Raw genomic sequence first — 22,897 nt, 5'->3', positions numbered from 1 at the left:
TGCTTTCTGCAGTGCAGAACAAACCGTGGCAAGCGTGCGAAAGCTTCAACTGTGAGGGGCATGTAGAACAATTTGGAAAAATCACTGCTGTATTGCTTGTGGGAGTCACACACACTTCAAAATTTTGAAGAGAAGTTTAGTCTCTTAAGGCCAGATTTAACGGTAAATGACTAGTGAGCAAACACGGCCATAATCGCTTCGGATGAAGAGCAGGTGAGCTTGGTGAGAGTGTGCAGTAGATTGGGAGGCAGTTTTGAAGACTTTTCCCTTTTGACTCTGTATTACCTTAGAGATGAGCAGGATATGTTAATAAGCTAGAAATCGAAGGTTTTGATTTAGACTTATCTTTAGATTTAGATTTATTTTTTTAATTATTTGAATTATAAGTAATATTTAGCATTTGTCCAAAGAGCGATTGTTGAATCTCTGATTTAATTTGTCAGAAATGCACTTATAGCTAAGAATGCATAAGTGACCCATCTGTCAGTTTGATGATAATAAGTATTTGATTGCATATGCTGGGAGCCACGTGCTCAGAGGTTTCTCCCAGTACGCGGATCCTTGAGATGTCTCATAAATATTCGGAGATTGTGAGTAACGGACAGATTTGTTAGGATTGGCAAAAGAAAGGTTGCAAATCTCTTATATGTAGTTGCTTTTAACTAAAAAAGCATTCCATAAAAAGTTTCAATTTGACATCAGTCAGTAGAAACGTGGTCTCCTAACTCCCCCCACGTTGCCATTTTATCTGCAGCGTGTTGTCCACTCCCCTCCTCCTTATGGCATATTGCCAGTAAGCATGTGTAATTTTCGTCTTTTTGTTTTTTTTGTCCGAGATGCCTTGCCTGCCTGTCTTCAGCCAACCCCTCCGGCTACTGCCCTTGCCCTGCTGCTAATCTTAGATGCTGGCTGGCTGCTTTGGGCAGTTGTCTGTCACTTCAGGCTGTCTCTGTGCATGCACAAACATAACATGAGTTAAAGTGCTCATGGACAGCCTTACTTAATGAAAATGGGAGTGGAGAAGAGGAGTATTTATGCTGTATAAAAATAACAAATAGTAGAAATGAAAGCATTTTTCCTTAACAGCACTGACCTTTAATCTGGCTATGATTTTTGGAGGGAGGATTTCAGCCATATTCATGAAATGGTGATATATCTTTTTTCAACAAGAATTTCTCATATGTGTGTCCTGAATTTGCATATGGATTGTAGCTGCTCTTAAGAAATGGATACCTGCTTGGAAAATTTCATGGGGTTCCTGTCCAGCTAGACATGTTAGGCAAGAGAGCTACAGCTGGAAAGCACTGTTTTTTTTTTTTTTTTAATGGTTCAGCATTCTAAAGCAGTATTTCTTAGCGTCTTTGTTTTTTGGAGATATGGATAATAACAAAAGTGTGTTATTTCTCTATTGTTACTTGTTATTAAATGTTTATTTTTTCTCTGATAGGGAACAGAAAGTAGATTAGAGGGAGTCCTCAGATACATCCCTTATAATTCAAGAATAGCATCATTTAGATGTTTGAAATAGGAAGTATGAAATTCTGTTACTTCTTCTAAGCTAAAAAGTATATAGGTTTCCTACTGTTCATATAGGTAACTACTGCTGCATTGCAGAATCTTAAGAGTTCATGATTTTCATGGCCACCAATCCTATTTACCATTAAATAAGATAGCAGAGAATACAGTAAGTATGACGAACACATATCACCTAATATATTAATACCCTGCTCATCCAAAAAGAGTGTTGGTGAAATAAAAAAAATGGAAAGGGATTGTCTAGCATGAGGAAGTGAAGTGTCTCTGTTTTCATGACAAGTGACTTAATTCAAAGTAGCACATAACCTGGGACAGGATCTGAAATGCTTAAGGAAACAAAATCATTCCATTCAGTTTTCAGATGTCACAGTAAAGTGTTCAGAGGCACTCTATTCAGTGCCCTGAGCTTTTGTAACATTACTTCCATTTTTTTTTTTCTGAATGTTATTCTTCAGCACAAGATCAAAAAGGAGGTAGATATCTGATACAATTTATATTTTTTCCTCTACTTTTGCTATATGAAATAAACCAATGACGATAACAGTGTGAGGCCCTGATCCTGAAATCTGATCTTTGCAGTTAAACTGCTTGTTTTGTACTTACTGCCATAGATCTAATGAATGAAAATAAGAGCCTTTTCCTGCGGGTTGCATTTGAGAGGTGATGCGTGTGTGTGTGTGACTTCTTGATTCTGCAGCGTTGTTCCACATAGATGTGGATGGTCGTAAAAACGAGGCCATTTATGGGATTCAGACTGAGGGGCAGGATGACTAATGAAGTTAGCATTTGCCCTGTTGCAGAGATGTTAGATCTCCTCTTGAACCAGCTCCTGAAGCACCGTAACTTATGGAGCGGGGTGGTAAGAGAAACCGCCACTGGTTTGTTTGCCACGCTGTAAGCGGTGCTGGAAGCTCAGGAGCCGACTGACAACAGAAACTTTAATATCTGTGGAGTGTCAGCTGTCTCAGCCTAGGTTGTCCAAGTTTGTAATACAGTGCATTAAAGGCAGTTAACGCTTGTTTCCATAAAAAGGGATGTGTAATAGTCAATAAAAGCACAATTTTCTCCATGCATAGATATGTTGATTCATTACTGTAGTTGACTAGCGCTTTTCTGTGCCTTTTGTTCTGCACATTGATGTATTCTGTATTGGCTTATGTTACTGTAAAATGATTGAATTGAATATTCTGATGTGACGCTGTTGCACTCTATTTCACGTGCTTGTTTGCTACTGTTTTTGAAACAATATCCATTACTGCAAAATACATTGTGGTCTCAGAAAGACTGACCTTTAGAAGAATTGGTACTGTTGTTTCTTCACTGTAAGGTAATATTGCATTTCTAAGGGAAATGTATCCCAGTGATGACTTTGAATATAAGTTACCCTCTTCTGGCCTTTGTCTTAAGCATGAAATCTCATTTGTGGAAGTTCTCACATGGCTGTCTGTGTTGTGGATTTATTTTAGTGAAGGATTATGCAGATGCTCACTAAGGTATTCTCTTCAGCACTAGAGGCCAAATTATATGGAATATGAGGTTGTATCATTTGAATTTGGAAAAGAAGTTATAAGGGTTTTTTATCTTGAAAATATATATATTTTTTGTAAGCTTGATTGTATTTTTGACTAAGCAGTCAGTGTGTAATTTGCAGAACTGTTTTTTGAAATCCAGTTTATGTTTTGAATGTGTTACTTGATCTAAAATATTTTTGAAGAGTGAAGGCCATTAGACAGAATGGGCAATGAGAAAAAACTAGTATGTTCCAGAGTGCCGTAATACGGCGTACCAAATTTATTGTGGCATTTGTTACAGATAGTATATACCTGGGCTGGTAAGTGCTACCCCATTCTAACATTGTGCTAATATAGCTTGGTAAATGACTATTTTTTGGAACTACTAAGAAAGCATCTTGCTTCAAGACCTGTGGAGTGTGTACCTGGTTTGTTACCCATCTGCTAGGAGGCAGGGACTTCTTTGCTCCCTTCGGACAAGCGTGTTGGGAGGATCTGGAGGGGTTTGGGCCGCAGGAAGGATGCAGCTGAATGGCTGAGTGGCCACAGGCTTTCTGTCTCCAAAGAAGTTCTTGCAGGCCCAGGAGTGTATTGCTAAGGTGCTGGAGCTGCAAAGCTGAAGGAAGTCAGTGAGGTGCCTTCAAGAGTGCAAGGCAGCTTTTAAATACAAAACAAAACAATGGCAACAAAAAATCATACCCCTAAAAAGCCAACACCGCATCCCCAGCTGTAAACAGCTTTTCTTGTGAATGCCCCTTGCGAAACAACAAAATAAATGGTCTTCCATTCCTTTTCAGAGTTTTTTATTTGTTGTGGGGAGGGATGGGATTGAGAAGTAAAATGCTAAACAAGAGGGTAAGTTAAAATTTATGACAATGGCTGTAGTTTAAGTGCATGTTCAAAAAGAGGTAAGAAAAAAAATGACTTGTAAAAAAGCCTTTAAATTTGTGCATGATTTCTTATTTTGCCTTCTTTTTCCTGTCTCATGTCTCTTCGGCAATATGCTCAGTATTGTACTTTACTTTGAATAGACTATTGCTAGATGTATCAGAAAGTATAGTTACTTACTAGTTTTACTGGTATTTGTTTTTAAATTGCATGGTCTACTTCAGATGTGCAGCATGGATTCATACAGTTTCCTAGCCTATAATTCACGTTTGTCAAGCAAAAACATCTAAGCCCACTAGACTGCTCGTCAAACTGAGATCACACTAAGGGAATTCTTCTGGTTGTTTGTTGAAAAGCGTCTTTTATTAGATATGTTCCAGCTTTGCTGTTGTTCCCATCCAAAATTAGGAACGAAACTAAAAGCACTGTTGACAGTTCCTGTTCTTCCATCTTTCCCTCTATCTCCCATATGAATTACTGTTCTTCTTCAGAACTTGCTGGCTCGTTTTAATGGTCTGTAAGTAAATTGCAGCCCTTGTGGTTAATACTTTGCTTCAGAAGATAAGGTTTGACACTGGATGTGGTGTAGTCATCTAGATGTTGTCTAAGGTATGACAGCTAATTTCTGCAGAGTTTCTGCTTTGGAAACACCTTTTTGATTTGTTTGATCAAAAGATCTTTTTTTTTGATCAAAGATCTTTGCAAAAACAGCCTCTGTTTGTCTTAATTTAGTTTCTCCTGTGGGAATTTTTGCTCAGTTAGCCCTAGAGATTTCAAGCACCCAGATTTCAAGCACCCAGGGCCCTTTGATGTGGCAGTAGGGGCAAGGGAGGAAGGAAGATCTTATTTAATATTGTTTGATGCCTTGCATTCTTAGCAATCTAGTTCAGTTTTTGAAAATAAATGATAACGAAATTGCTGCCCCACACTAGCAGCCAGACTGCATTTTGGAGAGTTGGAGAGCTGAAGCGTGTCTCTTTCTGAATTCAGAGGTATTTTCTTATCATTTAAAGGTTGAGCTTCTCTATGTTTTTGGAGTTAAAATTAGATTCTGTTAACAAAGGATGTTGAGGCTGAGAACAGTTTTGTGATAATTTATCTAAAATGGCATGTAGTAATCTCCTTTTGCCTTCTTCTCCCCTTTCCCACTGTGAACTGATGCCTTCAAGAAATTTCTGTAACTGTTTTATATTCAGAAAGGTCTAGTAGTGTGTTTGGGAAGCACCTGTTATCTGAAGGAAAGCCTCCTGGGTATTTGGAATGAATTAAAGGTGTGAAATAAGTAAAGAGGCAGGAGGAGAAAAATCATCTCTTATTCAGTCAAATTGTTACATTTTTTATTTTGTAGTTTGATAATCGATACAGAAAATATTAGTAGAGCTAGTTTTTTCAGAAGTGTATCCTGTTGTACTGCATACAAATGCCAGACTTCTACTTCTTTTTAATGAAAAAATTTAATTTGGATAGAGCTAGAGGTAACAGATCCAAAGAGCATGCAGTGCTTAAAGATGTTTTCCCACTTTAGTTTACAGGATTTTGGTTATAGAAGTTTTATGTATATTTTGGTATTTGTTTTTGAAGGTTTTCAAAGTCACAAGAGAATGGGTGTCTAATGAATGGAGAACATTGTTATTTTTGGAGAGGATAATTGTTAAAAGGTAATGAGAATCAGCTAACCAGTTAATCTCAGGTTTTGGTAGGGACTTGGAAAGATGTGCGAAAATGGCCAACTTGGACAACTGTCACTTGCACATGAGCTGTAGGTCCAGTGGCCACAACCAGTTAGTGTTAAAAATTGATCCCACAGGAGTTCTGTGTTGAGACGTGCAGAATCCTCTTATGAATGTCTAACATCATGTGGGGAACAGGAGAAGATCCCTGGTGACAGATAAAATGCCTTTTTTATTTCTTTACTACTGTGAATAGATGGGAGAAAAGTTCAGGGCAGCCTTGATTAGCTTTTTATATAATAAAAGAAGGCAGTATTTTGATTCTGTGTTGCCTGTCTTTATTTTAATGCTTTGAAATGTTTTCACAGATGTACTTGTACCTTTTGCAATTCCTTATATAGAAGCAGAGAAGAAGAGCTGTCCTGTTTTAGAGAGTTTAAGCTAATTAAAAAAAATAGAAGGGGAAAGTGCTGTTTGCAGGAGATACTTAATTTCAGTAGTCTAGTGCTGTAGTTTGTGGCTGACCTCCAATATCTCTCTCTGTTATAACTTTTTCTTTACTATTCGGGAAACCTCTTGTTTCCCTAGCTGGACAAAAAACCACTGTGTTCAGAGATGTGACAGTTAAACAAGAAATTTGATTTTTCACTTGTCTTAGTTAAATCAATGCAAAACACAAGGAGAAACTTTTAATTCTGATTTTAAGGTGTGCTTATTTTGACTTAGCTCAGTTGAACGAAGAACCGTCAAGCTACGTAGACGCAAATATGACTAAATGGAGAGTCAGTGCAACCTTATGCTCTGTCTGAAGGAAATCCAAATTGGAGCAACTTTGAATATAATGAGTGGCATCAAGTAGTCTGAGTGTCTGAAAGAAAGCCTTTTGTATGTTCTTTTTCTGTCAAGGTTTTCTTGACGTTATTATGTATTATTATTTCATTAATTATACTGTTCACATATGCTTTATAACAGAATGAAAACCTGTTACACAAGGTGCATTGACTTTCTTAAATCTCCATTTTCTAGAAAATGAGCATTGACTTCCCCTGGAAGTCTGAGCAGCGGTGGGATCACAGAGAATGTTGAATTAAGGTTCTTGTAGCGAGAAAGGTTAGAGCATCGCGTGTAGGTTTTATTTGCGAATAGAGGGTGCGGGTGTGTTTGTATAAGAGGCAAGCATGTCTCATAACTCATTCCAAAGAAAATCTTGTCTATAGTGTGGTAATTTAGGAACCAATGTCTAGACTACTTTGAGAAATTGCAAACATGATATCTTCGGAACAAAACCATCTGAGTTAACAAAAAAAAAAAACCTGCTGTGTGTTGTATTTTTAATATTTTAATATTTTGATATTTTGACTGAATTCCAGGGAGATCAGAGCTATTTTGGCAATATTTAGTCCCCTAGACTACTAGATGAATTCCTGAAAGAATGCATATGTCAATCCATAGTAACAGTTTCTTTCCTGAATACAGCAGCTTTTGGTTTACGTGGCTAGTTCTGCATGAAATAAAATACATATTTGTCAGTAATGGAAAATTTTACTTTAAATAATGTTGCACAGATTCGTGTACATCTTCATTTTAGTAAACTGTTTATGAGCATTGAAGAATCTGTAGCATAGTATAATTAAGCTCTTTATTTTTTCATCTAAATAACCTTTCCTTTATAGATCCTGAAATTCATAAAGCTTCTTACCATCTTTCCCCTCTGATATAAGGAAGATAGTCACCTTTAACTGAATGCAGTGTTGCCATAATTTTAAGTAGGGATACATCTGGATTATAGCTCCAGCATGTTCATAAATACACATTTGCTTTCAAGAAGTTGAAACTTGTTTTTATACTTTATTAACAGTAAAAGGAAACAGTTGTTCTCGTTGTACCCCACTTGGCTATTTTTAAAATATAGGATAGTGAAGACAAATTATTTATTCTACTAAAATTAGCTTTAGTGAGCACTCTGATTTGAAGAATACGAAATTAGTTCGAGAAGGCAGGTAAATTCAGTTTTTTGTTTCCTGTGTTTGAAATTTTATACTTTTTGCTAGTCATGGAAGTGCTCATTTAGACGGGGTACGTTTTCTTCCTGGCATGTCCACAGTATTTCCTGCTACCAGAGTGGTCTTGCTTCTGCGCCGCTGATGGAACAGTGCATGAGTGCAGTTGTTTGTTTTTATGTGTACATATTCCAGATACTATGAAAAAGAACCTTATAAACCTGTGCATAACTTCATGGGCCGCATTTTTCTGCCTTCTCTTCAATGAATGAACCTGAAGCACAGCAAAATCTGCTGAAAAGTTTGGAAAGGCAAGTAAGATTCAGGAGGACAGTTTGAGATACAGAGAGTATTTTAGCCAATGAGCAGTTTAGCAGTTCTTTATAAACATGATAGATGGTGGCTGAGTAGTTTTATCCAAAAACACATCTGACAGATCAGGGCTTTTAAATGTAGTTGAAGGTGTTTAAAAGATTCAGTGATTAGAGCTGTAAAACCTTAAGGTAAACAGATAATGATACATGTTTTGAATACTTACTGGACTCTCGGAATAGCTAGAATGTAGTCAGACACAATGCAAATACCAATCCTAATGGTCTCTATATTCACAAATGTATTTATGAGAATAATCCATATCCTGGCTGTAGGAAACCTTAACTGAGTATTACAGTGTTTGACCAGAACTTCCATTTTATGCCAATACTGTTACGTGCTATTCAGACTATGCTGAATTAAAGTCAGTCTCTAAATTAATGTACGTATTTAATCTTTGAGAAGCTATAATCATTCTAGGTAACAAATAAATGCTAAAAGTGTTGAATCCATATCCCATTTATAATTGAAATGATTATATTAAGAGCTTTTCTGAAAAGGAATTCTGTGGTTACTTTTAGAGGAATACGTTGTTTTAGAGATTAAATGACAAATGAAATGATGCTTTGGAAGATAGACAGACTTCAACTGAAATGCTAAGGATTTTTATTTAAATAACATAGTCTTCCTAGTTTTTTTAATATATCTTCATGTTCCAGAACGGTTTCAGCGTAGAGTCTGTCTGTAGAATTTATAACCCAGTATTTCCAATATTCCTCTAAATGTTAACATTGCTGTTGTGGATTCCTGTTACCATTGGTCTATCAAGAATTTGCTCAGCAGGGGGTGTGATATTTTGAGCTTCCAATTAATAATGTTGTTAGTTGCTAGTTACTGTTTGTGCTCTGATGGAGTTCAGAATGCTGTAGAGACCTTTGGTCGTCTTCCTTCTTTTTTGGAGGAGAGGAAGCAGTTTGGATGGGTCTGAATTGATAGCATAGTATTAAGAGTTGGAAATGTGTAGTTGAAAAGAAGAGAAATCTATTATACAGTACTATTTTTATGTTTGTGTTTGTGGGGAGAAACGACTATAAATCTGTGACAGCTTAAAGAAGTTAAAACCTATAAAGCGTCTACTAGGCATGAGCTGTGCTGAACTCCAGCTTCACTTTTGTGTTCTTTGCAATATGGGGGAAAAACTGGCAGGACTGCATGCCATCATAATTAAATTGTTAAACATAGAAACTTGAAGGAAGAAGCTTGTCTTACTTGTTTGGGGAGTATCTGTCAGCATAAATGAAATTCTATTTTGAAACTGTAGGTTTGTAATTATTAGCACGTTCCTAAGCAGCATAACTATTTTAGGATCAAATCATGAAGGTACCTTCAAAACATATTAGAACATTTATTGCTCTGTAAACTGTGCACCTTTTGTATTTATTTTCATTATTTCTATTTTTACAGGATTACGAAGCCATTGACATTTGCTGACTGTGTTGGTGATGAGCTTCCTTTAGGATGGGAAACTGTTTACGATCAACAGATTGGAGTTTATTACATGGACCACATAAATCGTGAGTAGATGTATGACTATTTTTAGGACTACTAGCAAGCTGTTGTTAACTGATGGCACTAACTTTGTTTCTGATAACATTTATGAGCTTCATATTACAGTGAGATTATGCTTGCCAGTCATTTCTTCCAGTATCTGTTTCCTTATCTTTCAAATGAGGACAGTACCCTTCCTCTCTTTGTAAAGAATTTGTAAAGTCTACGAGATACAGTCTATAAAGTCGTCATTATTTTGTTAAGCCGTGCTATGGAACAGCAGTAATTTTGTGTTGCTCTTTGTCATGCATCAAGTGATAAGATTTTTTTTACTATACTTGTCTATTTCCTGCCTTTCTAATGATCTGTAGTTTACTCTCATGTCTTGAAAAACAAAATATACTCTGAGAGAAAAATGCTGATTTTTAATTAAAAGCGCTATAAATTAAATAAAAAATGCAATAGTGTCTCTGAAGCATTACAGGCTTTGTGCTTTAATATAATACAAAGTAAAGTAAAAAGACCAACAGATGACCCTTTTGGAAATTAAGAAGAAAGATTTCCCTTATTTTCCCTTTTGGACCTTGCTGAGCTTGGTATCTCCACTGTCTGGCACATTTGTCAGTTCTGCTTTTAAAGTAGTATGTCTTATCTTTACAGCTTTGTACTACTGTTGCTGTTACTGCTGTGTTGCCATCATTAGGCTTCTTATCACTAACAAGTGAATGTTTTCAGTATTGTAGGAATTGGCAGTTAGCTGAAAGGGGAGGGAGAAAAGAGGAAAGTAGTTATATGAGCTATCACAGCAGTGGTTAATAGTATAATCTGCAAAAACGACTTCAATACTATCTACTTGAAATCTAGTCAATTTAAAAATGAAAGTGTAGAAATAGTTTGGGCTTCCTGCCATCATTGGAATTACTTATGTATTATGGTTTCACAATTACTTATTTAAAAAAAAAAGAATAACAAACATTCCCATAATATTGTTTTACCCACAGAGATGCCTTTTGTTTTGAAATTAAGGTTTATTATTTAATTAGTGATCTTTGTTAAAGAGCTGTTAATACACTGATTGCAAGTTAGCCAGACAGTAGAAAGGCAATCAATACAGATTGTTAGATAATACCTGCAGTACTTCTGTTTAAAAATGGTCATTTAAAGACTGTCATTTAAACTGGCAGGAACTCTATAGTTAATGCTGGTTTAGTAAAAAAAAATATAAGTTTTGTGTCAGAGTACAGTAATGTCATACATACACACAAACATATCCACGTGTGCATGAATGCACTGATAAAAAAAAAAAAATTAGGACATTGGCAACTTCTGTGGTCTTTTTTATTTTTTTATTTTTTAATTTTTTTAAATTTTTTTAAAATTTTTTTTTTAAATTTTTTTAACTTTGAAAAAGGCTTTAGGCATCCCTATAGGTAATGGACAGAACATGAACTCACTTTGCAATGTTCTGACTACAAGGGTTAATAAAGCATCCTTTCAGTAGCCTTCCTGTGATGGAAATAACAATCACCATTACATGCGAAAGAAATCTCTTCATTTTACTTTTCAAACTTTGTTTTTAGCTGTTTTACCACAGACATCAAGTTCAAACTTAATTTAAGGATATTAATCATTGTAGGCATGTCAGATCTGGCTTACGTTTTTTGTGTGCGATTGAGAGCAAAACTGTTGAAGAGGGTCCTTGTAGAAAGCAGTGAAATTCCCAAATGCTGAATGGGAATGGGTAGAAGAAGATTCATAGAAATAGGTCTGGGATAGTAAAGATAATTGTATTAGAAATAAAGCGGAGGTAATATATGAATAAGAGGTGGAAGCTTTGTAGGGGCAATGCTGAACTGAGTGAATGGGATCATTCTGCCCTTAACAAGGTTGCAAAATTTATCTCTTTCTTGATAACTAATTACTTGCAGCCCACAGATATTATCCTAAACGGTAATTCAGCCATCACAGCAAAATGAGTTTGTCACCCTTAGGCTAATACAGTGCTTGCGTATACAAGCATGTATTCAGTGGGAAGAAGGAGTTGATATTATAGCTGGATAATCATTAGTCAAACAATTACTAGGATACTTGGTCCATTTTTAAACTGCGGATGTCCGAGATGCAAATAAAGACTACATTAACCTTCTTATAAAAGTGAGTACTAGTGGGTGGATAATCGTACGTATCATGAAATGGTGACAGGTAAGTGGCAGAGATGGTACGTTACTGACCAGTTCAGATGCCTTATGCAGCGTTGGAGCTCTGTATTAATTGATAAAACAGTTAGAAATGCCTTGGTTTCAAGAAACACTGTTAGAAAATGCAAGAGATGATACAAAGAGATCCTTTGGAAGTTATGCTTATCAGGGGCTTCTCATGGTTGGTGCATCCTCTCCACTTTCTGCCCTTGCAACTTTTAAGATAAAGCAGTAATGCATGTAATTTTTCCAAACCTCTTGCCTTGTTTGTTTATCCAGAAGGTAATAAGAAGATTTCCGGCCAATAACTTTATACAGAAACACCCCAGGAACAGAATCTTGTGTAAATCTCAATGGTGCTTCTACCCCTGCTCTCCATCTTGTCCTGTAAATGCTGTACTGTGTTGACACCCTTACTAAGCTGCTCTTGGCTCCTGTCCAGCCATTGCTTAAAAACCTTTGGCGGCTGCCAGCCACAGAATTCCTTTCCCTCCTCCTCAGAGTCTTGAGAGCCTTTGAAGTCTCCTTGAGCCAGTTGGGCATTCCCCAGTGGGGGAATAATATATTCTCTGCATTTGTCTGAGGCTGTTCTTGAATTACTATAGGATTTCTATTTTTTTGGATTGATTATAAAGAAACTAAGGAAATTATCATCCGATTTGGCTTTAGTTTCAGTTGTTACATGGCAAACTTGTGTAGAAATCCAGGGCAAAGTGAAGCCTCTGTGCTCATAAAACAGAAGAAAACATCACTGTTATATTAAAGAAGCTTTTCCGTCTCAGAAGAATGCTTCTAGCTTTTGAGAAGGCTTGGGGAATCATTTGATAAGTGATGTAGTGCTTTGCCGCCTCAGAAGCTTAATGTGTGATCTGACATAATATTTAGCCTTGACTGATTACTGAGATTAGAATTATTGATTTTTCTGTCCGTGAAGGGCCACTTACTGTGATGTGCTTTTCTGTCTCATAAATATTTATTAATTTCTGCCTGGTTTCTATAGGGGAATAGCAGTTTCAGGAATATTAAACTTGAACACATTTCAGGAAAACTGATGGCCAGATGCAGCAGTGTGTTGCAAATTATAATGCCCTCGCTAAAGGAGGGGCTGCAGTATGAACTCAGCTGTTTGTTCTTCTGCTTGGCCTGCACGCAGACACTGGGCCTGTAAGCATTTATGGAGATGGGAACAAGCCACAGCACATCCTGTCCTGAGCTGCAGAGCTAGTCAAGGGGCACTGAGCTGAGATATTTTGGAGACCGAAGATGCTGCTGGGAACCCAGGGCCCTAGGGCATAGGGAATACTCTGAAGAAATCACAGAATCCCATGCAAGATCTTCGGGATATTGCAATTTGAAGGGCTGTGGGAAGGGAACAGTTACAGCTGTTGAGGGAAATGGTTATTAGGAAAATAGTATACAAATCTGCTGGAAGCACTGTTCATAGATGAACTTAATGTTTCTGTTTATTGTGTACTTTTCGAACAGCTCTCAAATGGTAGAGCTGCTAACATGACCATGACACCATTAAAGTTCTTAACTTCTTGGGCTGAATCTTCTATAGTTTCTTATTTCATCATAAACACGAGCGTATTGAGTTAGCAGTGCAAGATATTAATATTAAACGTAACTGGCTTCATCTCTCTTGTGAGAAACAAGGTTGGAAAAAATGATTAGGTGTTTACCTCCCGACTGTGCTGCGGGTTCCGCCTCTGCTTTCAACAGTAACATTGCATTTGCAGTCACTTCTTGCCAGTAGAGCCACAGCCATCAGGAATTAACATTTTCTTAAACGTGAGACTTTACACGAACATCCTTGTGTAAAACATATTTACTAGCTTGAGTATCACCATGAGCAGAAAACAAATAAAATAATTGTTCAGGATTTTAATGCATGTTTCCTTCCAATATCTTTGCAATTCCAGAGAGATTGCTTTAAAATAATAGCTTTGTAAATCGGTATATACAGAAAGGATTTTGTACGGGAAGTCTATTTTTGATTTGTGTTTGAATACGAACTGTCCTAAGCACTGAAAGGGAAAGCAAGAGAGTATTTTTTTAAGGCGAGGAAAAAAAAGTGCTTTTCTGAATTTGGGAGTGAAGTGCTGACTTTTATGTTGACTAACTTTATTCTTCTTGGTTAAGCAGATCTAGAGATAGCAGCTTTAACCTTTCACAGTGTTATACTTGTGAAGTTGTATGTAGTATCTTTAAGTTGTTCCTGCCATCTGTAGAGTTGTGGGTTAAACAGTAAGGTACCTTTTGGTCGTCTTCATGCTTCAAGGTTTTCAGGTAGTTCCTCTGAATGTTTAGGTTCGCTGTTAGGGAAGTATAGAGACAAAACACTGCTTTCTTTCGGTTTACTCTAGTTTGTGAGAAAGAATAGAAATGCCTTTACGTTTAGAAGGCCTTTTCCTATTCTTCCACTCTGCATCCTCCATACCCTTGCCCAGGCTTGTCTAGGAGTGATATTGAGTGCTGACGTGTTAGGCACACGAGTCGTTTGGAGATGTTACATCTAAATTTTTGAGCACGTCGTTCGTTTATTGAGCAGTGATGTAGACCTGTAAAACAGACTTTAAGAAAATAGTCTAATTTGTGAGATAAGGTGTCTTACGAATTTTTTATGCTTCTCTTGTCAGAGCTAACACAAATCGAAGACCCAAGGGAGCAATGGAGAAGAGAGCAGGAACGCATGCTAAAGGAGTATTTAATAGTTGCCCAGGAGGCACTCAATGCCAAGAAAGAGATTTACCAAATAAAACAGCAACGGTTTGAACTAGCCCAAGAAGAATACCAGCAATTACACAAAATGTGTGAGGATGACAGCCGTTCCTATGCCAGCTGTAAGTTTACTAGTGTTTTCTTGTCTGTCCCACCTACCTCTCCCAGGATGTGCTATAAGAAAGAGTTCAAAGTGGTTTTTCGTCACCATTTTCCTCTGATTGAAGACCCCGAAACCAGAAGTGAGGTGCTACCCTTTGCCTCTGCTATTGAGGGACTCCTGTTTCATGTCATCACTAGCAGAATAAGCCTTTTAAGAATTAAGTAGGGATATATCCCAGCTAGTGTCTCTGGCTATATCGGAGCCGGCCGTAGTGATGGTTCATGCAAGGTAAGACAAAGACTGAGCATTACTGAGCCAGCCACTTGCACTCCTAAATTTATAGATTATTCCACCCTGGCCTCTGGGGGAACCATCAGCTTAGGGGAAGCCTTCTGGAGACACGGGGCCAGTGTATCCACTTTACACAAGTGGGGACAAGGCGTGATCGCCCAGAGTCCCTCTGGCACAACCAGCATTAGAACAGTTACTGTATGGGGAGACTCTGTTGACAGAAGTAGGGAATGGTGCTTCATTAGTGCACCATTAGTGCAGGTTCTTGAATTGCATCATCCGATCCTAGTGCTGGGGTAGTCTAGGTCACGATGCCTTGATTTCCTGCTCTTTTTATTCCTCAGATGTCTAAGGTAGGTTGGAGTAGATAATACACTTTTTCTAAAATCTGAAGTTGTTGCATTGTTGTCATGGCCGTTGGCTAGTTGAGTACAACGGGAAAAGGTGTCTTTCCTGAAGAGTCAAGAGTCTAGTTCAAAGGAGCAGATATACCCACCTACCACTTTGAAAAATAGTGGAGTTCCACTGCATTGGTGGATTTGCAGTGACTGTGTCTTTAGCCATTGCTGAAGTGTAATGTTTTCTGGTAAATGCCAAGTACTTGATAACTATGTGGACTTTTGCTTACCTTTCGTTGAAAAAGTTTAAAACACCTGACCATCATGTCATCAAAGGAGGCACCTGAGAGTACTGTTCAGCTTCTGCTACTGTTATTATTTATTAATCCAAGGTAATTAATTTGTATGTCAAAACTCCGAATAAAAAAGTTTTCTAGGCCTGGGATGTCCCAGATGGTCTTGACCAAATGTTCTCTTACTGCTGAACTTGAATTATGCCATCCTTATATTTAATCTTAAATTCATATCTTACTGTGATTTTAGTTTGTGACGTAACTGAGCAAATATGCCTGCTCTTATTTCTCCTCGTCATTTTGAAGTTTTTATAGAATTATTAAGAAAGAATATTTTTAAAGAAATTATTGTCTTGAAATGAGGGGCAAAAAGCAATATAGTGTTGTTAATATTTTTAGATTATTAAATCTAAATTTATTAAATCTAAAATTAATAAAATATTTTTCTGTTTTGGGGGGATGATTTTTTTCAAAATTCCCAGTAGTTCTGTGGGATTGCTTTGTTGAATTCCTTTACGTGAATATATGGAAAGAAACTCTTACTGAAGTAGAGGAAGTATGGCAGAAATATAACCTGTCCTTTTTTTTACTGTTTTCATAATGCTTAGAAAAACAAGCTGCTTTTAGCAGCAGCACAGTAAGACAGACAATGACAAACTGAGAGGTTATCTGTAGTTCTGATGCAAACGCTGTATTAACTGACTTCTATGGTTCTCAATCTTCTGATAGGTTTTTTGGTATATCTGTGGAATTAGTAACAAGATACTATAAAATCATTTAAATAAAAATCACTTGTTTTAAGCTACAGAAATATTTTAATTTTGTACAGATGTGTTAAACATATTTCATACTGGTTTTAAGTTATAGGAATCTGCTTTAAAAAAACTGAACTGATTAATCAGATGATAACAAAATAAAGTATCTTTTTGGAGAATATTCATACTGTCTGTTTTAGATTCCCAGATACCCATAGGCTTCTACACTTATTTTTCTTAATTTTGACACTCCACTCAGACGCTTGCTTCTCCTTTTTTTGGTTCTTAGGCTCCTAATGCAGGTGCGATTAGATGACCAAAGTTAGGTGTTTCTATTGCCAATATTGCCCCCTTCATGCCCCTTGTTTCAGTCTATTGCATTAAGAAGAATGAAAAATGCACAACATGTTTTGCTCCTCCTTTGTTTGTGGGTGCTGTCGTTGACTCAGTGTAGTGTGTTCGTGAGTGGGAGGAGGGATGAGCTCAGTGACTGTGGGTTGGCAGGGAGGTGCCCATGAAGCAGTTTTGTGACTCAGTTGTGATCAGCGCTATAAAAAAAAAAAAAAAAAAAAAAAAAAGCTTAGAAAATCCTGAATTTAGAGAATTGGTCCAGGCACGACTACTAATTTTGGCAAGTTTCTGCATGCTTTGCATGACCTTGGCATTGCAGTGTTCTTCTGAGAGCTGGAGGCTGCACAAAATGCAGACGTGGAGCCGGGTTTCAAAGCACCAGGCATCAGTTTTACCGCTGGATGGTAGGTGTAAGAGCACAACCCAATTCACTTGCATATCAAGCATTTTTCAGTGGGCTGATGCTGACGTAAATCTCTTCCCTCAGTAAATCATGGTTGGTCTTGTCCAGCTGAGCCTCTGCGACTTCATCTTTCTAGGCTTTGGCTTGCAATGGCATAGCTTGAAATCATTGCCTGACTCTAGATACACTGCATTAAGAGATCACTTGCCAGAGATTAATCTGAATGTCTGTTCCCCACACTGTAGCTTTAGGAGGCAACTTTCCTCTTTAGCTGACTGAAGTTTGTTACTTTAGTCCCTCTCATACCATTATGTCAGTGTACTTAGAAAGCAATTTGCAGTTGTTAGTTACACAAATTACATGCATCAGTACATGCCAGCGTCCTTTCACGAAAGCTGGTTGCTTTTAAGCAATATGCAGTGCTGCTATATGCACTTCTTTATTTTTTTTGTTTAGGACAACATTTTTATTCAGGCAGACCAAAGATAATTCTTCAGTTGCACTTCAGCACAGAAGATTCTTTTGAAACCTAGTGACTTGTAACACAAAGAATGAATGCAATGGTCTGTTAAATAGTGCCACATCTTAACAATTGTCTTAAAGAAAAAATAATAATGTAAAATTCCATTTTCCATCTGTTTAGCATTCTCTGGATTTTCAACTAATACCAAGTATGACCCATATCAGATTAAAGCAGAAATAGCCAGCCGTCGTGACAGAGTAAGTAATCTTTTTTTAATTTCGTAAAAATATAAATTGAAGATGGGGAAGGGAGAGGGACTATGTGCTTTTGCTTTTCTTTAGTATTTAGATTGGGTGTTGCGTGCATTTTTCAAAATGAAACTAAAAAAATGCTTTTCTACTCTGAGTTATTGTTCCAGTAAAATGAGTCCATATTTATTACATTTCCACGATTTGCACAATAATTCTTTTTCCGTGTTATAAGTGTAAAGCCTTTGTCGTGCGTGTCGGACAGGTAAACTCAGCCAAAGTTTCAAAAATTACTTACATTATGCAAACTGCCACAAGTAGTAAATATTCAGCCAAATTATTTCTTGCTTAACTGCAGTTTAAACCCACTGCCTTCATATTTTTCCATTTACCCGTTTATAGTGGGGTTTCACGGATGTAACTGGAGCTCTGGATTTGACCCTTTGTTTGGAAGTCAGTTAACATTTCAGAAGTTGGCCAAATAGGACTTTTTTTTAGCTAATTTGTCCAGAGCTCTTCTATAGGGAATACAAAAAACTGTGCAGGCGTTCGGATAATGATATGCACTTCTAAATACAAATGAGGCAATGATAAATATACCTTTTTTGTAAAATCATTTTTTGGATTACAACCATGCTTTTGTTAATGTTTATCTGAAGAAGTATATTTGACTTCTTGAATTTGTCCCATGCTACTTTAGTGAGGAGTAAAATTTGCACATTTGTTTGTTTGAAATTGATAGAGCTGTCAACAGCTAAAAAAACCAGTTTATAATATTAAACTCTATAACCTGTTTCTAAGTTGCGTGTTTCTTTTTATTAATGGATAAAATGGAGGTTAGCATGCCAGGCACTCAAATTGCAAAATAAATAAAAATACTTACCTTTTGCAGGGTAGCGTTCTGTTATTGTTGTAGTGACCACTTTTTCACATGAGTGCCTCTGAAAACAAATCCAGTTCACCACCCCTCAAAGGCATTTATTCTATCTGTATGTGTTTACAACGTGCTGACTAGTGTTTGCTTGTTTTACATACTCTGAACATCAGCATGTTCTAAACAAGAAAATAGACCTTATTTATTTAAATAATATTTTAAGAAAATAAACAATGTCTTCATTTATAAGACTATTTCTCTCTGTTCCTGTGTCTTACAAGAAATGGTCTTCAAAGTGCATAGGATAACCTGTTCAACTGAGTGTGTGCATATGCATTGAGTTGTTACAGGTAATACAATAAGATGTGCAATATAAAGTGTTTATATGCATGATACTAGTGATGCGTTTTTTTCATACCATTTTTAGTGAGTGTTGAAAGAATTGGTGAGGATATGGGAATTTCTGGGATGATGTAGTTCCTGCATGCTTCCTGCTATGCTTGGATGGTTTTGGGTGTCTTGTGGGTCCACGAGATTTCATTGTGCTTTGAACCATCTGGAAAGCAGGATAGGCGTTTTAGCCCAAATACCCCCTTCATCCGATATACCCTAGCCATCAGGAAAATGTTATTGGTTCGTGGCTCGCAGGGATTTTGATTTGCTCTGGGTTGCAAAATGTTAGCTGATGTAGGGGGCTGAGTGAGTAGAGAAGCAGTCAGTGTTTTGGGGCCGGTGTGATGGGTGCCGAGGAAAGGGGAGGAAGGGCCAAGCGGGATGGGGGTGTGTGTGGCCGTCTGATTTGGAGGCTGTAAACGTCTCTGAAGCCCCTCACCATTAGAGTAGAAGCTGACCAAGTTAATCTCAGCATGTAACGAACAGCTGGATGTAACAGCTGGATGCTAAGCATTTCTTTTCCTCATTTTTTTGTGGGGGAAGACCGAGATAGAAATAGCAATAGTTCTTTTGTCTTTTATTGGTATAAATGTCAAAGTCAAGAGCATTCTGGGTAAATTTTGGAAAATTTGTCAATCTGATAGATTGAGAGTTTTCCCGCCCCGTTTCCACCTCTCCCCCCACCAGCTGTGGCAAAACACACAAACTGCATACATTGCTGTTGTTATTACCAGACTAAAACAAGTTTATCACAAAATTAAAGCAGCTATGTAAAGCTAAATTTACTATCAACAGTCTGTCTTTTTTTTTTTTTTTACAAATATAAAAAATTAATATTGAATAAAAAAAGGGAATTTTAGGTTAGTGAAACTTAATATTTAAAATTACCCTAGACATGGACAAGATTTTTGGATCATTGCAGTGAAAAGCTTGAGGATTTTTGTATCACAATGTAGACAATCATTTGGGTAATTTAGAGTGGCCAATATGGATGAAGTTCTACTTTGCACTTGTGAATAATACAAAAATAACAAAGTTTTCTGATGGCAGTGCAGCTAATGCAGCCTGGATTCCCATCCCCCCGTAGCCTTACTTCCACCTCAAAAATTAAATTATCCATGAAGATCTCATCTTTGAACTCAGTTATGCCTTATGTCTGATAGCTTCACATCGCAGCACCTCCATTTCCTTCATTCAACTGTAGTCCCTTGGAATCTTCTTCCCCCATTACCCTCAGTTACCTACCAGTTTTGGAAAGCAAGAAGCTATTTCTTTGCAGATTATTCTTGGTGCTTACTGTGCTGTTCTAAGGTGTGCCTAACCTACCCAGGTAACTGTTTTCATAGAACCACAAAAAAACCCAACATATATATGTGTTTTTGAGACATCGCTCCTTTGCCACTTTGAATTTATGTTGACCAGTTGATTCAAGGTAACTAGGGTGGAATAGAGGAGAAGATGGATAATATGAAAAAAATGTAGGAAATCAGGCTGGAAAGAGATCGTTTCAGTTGCCAGTGATTTTGTTTTCCCAAACTGAAAAATTAACAGTATTGAATATTCTCTTTTTTTGAAGTTGGCTGAAGAGTTAAAGACAGTTGAGAGTGTCCGTCTCCTCCAAGAGGAGAAGCAAATCCTATGAATTGAAGCTTGGTAGCTCTTAGCATAAGCTATTGGAGATAGAAAAGCAGTAGAATAGATGAAGAAATTGATACTTTGAAGGCTGAATGTTGTGACCATTAGGTCTTATGACATCACAGAAAGCGTTCTGTTATTTTAACGCAAGTTTTAAAGCAGAGGGATTATTTTGAAATTTGGAAGTTCTTTTTTCCAATTAGTTTAAGGTTTTGTGTTTGAATAATGTTTTTATGAAAGTTTCTGTTATATATTATTACTTTAAACTATTTTGTTATATTTAGCTTTCTAGGCTAAAACGAGAATTGGCACAGATGAAGCAAGAGCTCCAATACAAGGAAAAAGGAGTGGAAACTCTGCAAGAGTAAGTTAAGCGTTTGTGAGAAGATAATTTCTTAATTTCCTTTATTCCTCTTGGAATAACTTTCCTAGTGAAATGCTTTAAAAAAAAAAAAAAAAAAAAGTTGAAACTATTTTAATTGTTTCGCTTCAGAGCGTCTGCTATGATAGAGCTGCAAGGTGAGAACAATGTGCAATGGTAGAAGCAGGATGGGACAGAATTAGTTGGAATGATGATTTCATAGATCCTTTTATTCTGCCTGGAAGTTTTGTCCGGGTGGAATCCAATTTTCAAAATATTTTCCAAACGTTTTCCAAAGATGTTCACTCTCTGGAGCACAGCTGGAACCACCCTGCAGTAGAGTAATTTTTCCATGAACCTACATTTCTGTGTACCTAGGTTTTCTTGCTGGGCAGAATATTTTTCCTGGGAGGGCAGCTGGACACCACAGCACTGCTTTCTCCTTTTACCTGATGGCCTTCTACTTCTGCACCATAGTTGATTTGTGCATGTCCAGTAGGTCAGATGCTTTGTGATTGATTGCATGTGTGCAGAATGACTGCATATAAATGTGACCCCTGGCTCTCCCTGGGAGGAAAGGTAGCTCAGGGCAACTTGCTTGCCCCTCCCTGACCTGTGAGACAGCCAGTGCTCTGACTTGCACCTGTGTCCTGCACAGTCATCTACACACGTAGCACACCACACTGGAAGCACGCTGTGACAGGGAGAGAAGTTGTCAGGCTGTGGAAAGGGCGGCAGGTAAACCCAGGTTGTTGTGACCTCCCCAACTGTCGAACAAGCTCAGAAACTAGACTGTATGTTCAACAGCTCTTGGATTCACCTTGAATGTGCGACCATGTATCTAGAAATCTTGGCCATTTCTGCAGCATCGATTCAAACACACTGACTAATACAGGTATTTCCTGAAGATGTTGGAGCTGTTGCAGGTCTAATGCCTTTTGCAACATAAGCACAATATCTCTAAAGAGTATTTCGAAGCCTTGAATTTATTGCATTAGTGCAACAAAGCATGGGCACACTGTTTCATTTGAGGCATCCTAGCAAAGTTCCAGGAATCCCAGAGCAGTTAGGTTCTTCATGTTCTTTATTTTCTGGCTTTGAATTAACTGAAAAAAGCATTACATTAATAAAGCTGTATAAAGAAAGATACTCAGATTTTTTATTTTAAAGGAGAGGCAGTATCCTATGCATTTGGTATCAATTCTTTTTAAATCTGGTAAGGTTATTTTTTATTTTATAACACGCTTTAAAAGTTTAAGAAGAATAATTCTTGCTGGAGCAAAGTACTTTGTTGGCAGATAAAAGCTAATCATTCTCAGGCATAAATATATATTCACTGACTATACAAAGCATTTACAGTTAGATGCAGGGGAACCGGGAATGTATGATATTAATTGAAAATTTGCAATACAACATGTTGAGTATATTGAAACAGCAAATATTTTAAGTATAGTCAGTATTTTAGGGTAGTAGTCTAGTTTAGTAAGCAGTAACCCAACAAAAGTGATTTTCTCCTACAGTCTTAGTCATTAATTTCTTTAATTGAGTATGTCTTTTCTACTTCCTTCCTTTGTTTTCTTCCTCCAGATTGTTGGGTTATTTAAGGGTAATTTCAGTTGTTTTCTTCAAGATCTAATCACTTGAGTAGGAAAATGAAAGTATTTGAAGGCCCTTTAAAACTTTAAAATTTTAATTAATATAATCAATTTAAGATAGTCCAGCTAAGTAGTACAACTTGCTGAAAAATGAAGTCTGCAGATGATTATGATATAAATACTTGTCTTGGATTTTAGCCCAAGTTAGTTGCCCAGACTCAAGAACGGAGGTGTAGGAGAGACATTCAAGAGAGAATTGGTTTAAAGTGAGTCCTGTGTATTCAGTTGGGTGGTGGTTGCTCTAATTGTTGAGTCCAGAGAATCAAGCATAACAGTTCTGTGCTTCAGTGCTGTTTATTGCTGTTGTTGCTGCAATCACCGTCTGTCCTGTTGGTGTATTGGGTGGCATT

The 22,897-nt window shown here is 37.2% G+C and overlaps 1 protein-coding gene across 10 annotated transcripts in view; it reads left to right on the top strand.

The window, feature by feature from the left end:
- WWC3 (WWC family member 3) overlaps positions 1–22,897 on the top strand; it is a 105,410-nt gene that overhangs the window by 29,726 nt on the left and 52,787 nt on the right. For 7 of the 10 annotated variants that reach the window (XM_068920897.1, XM_068920889.1, XM_068920882.1 and 4 more), the window contains exons 1-5: positions 7,855–7,916; positions 9,382–9,491; positions 14,303–14,506; positions 17,562–17,638; positions 20,816–20,895. In XM_068920897.1, coding sequence (XP_068776998.1) covers positions 7,870–7,916; positions 9,382–9,491; positions 14,303–14,506; positions 17,562–17,638; positions 20,816–20,895 — 518 coding nt within the window. In that variant the 5' untranslated portion in view covers positions 7,855–7,869. Of the gene's footprint in view, positions 1–7,805; positions 7,917–9,381; positions 9,492–14,302; positions 14,507–17,561; positions 17,639–20,815; positions 20,896–22,897 lie in introns of those variants that run through there. The other 3 variants (XM_068920836.1, XM_068920905.1, XM_068920861.1) reach the window with 2 other exon arrangements.

This window comes from Struthio camelus, chromosome 1 (genome assembly GCF_040807025.1).
Source record: "Struthio camelus isolate bStrCam1 chromosome 1, bStrCam1.hap1, whole genome shotgun sequence".
NCBI classification, from domain to species: Eukaryota; Metazoa; Chordata; class Aves; order Struthioniformes; family Struthionidae; genus Struthio; species Struthio camelus.
The sequence above is the reverse complement of the archived record's forward strand: the minus strand, read 5'-3'. Positions and strand labels throughout refer to the sequence as shown.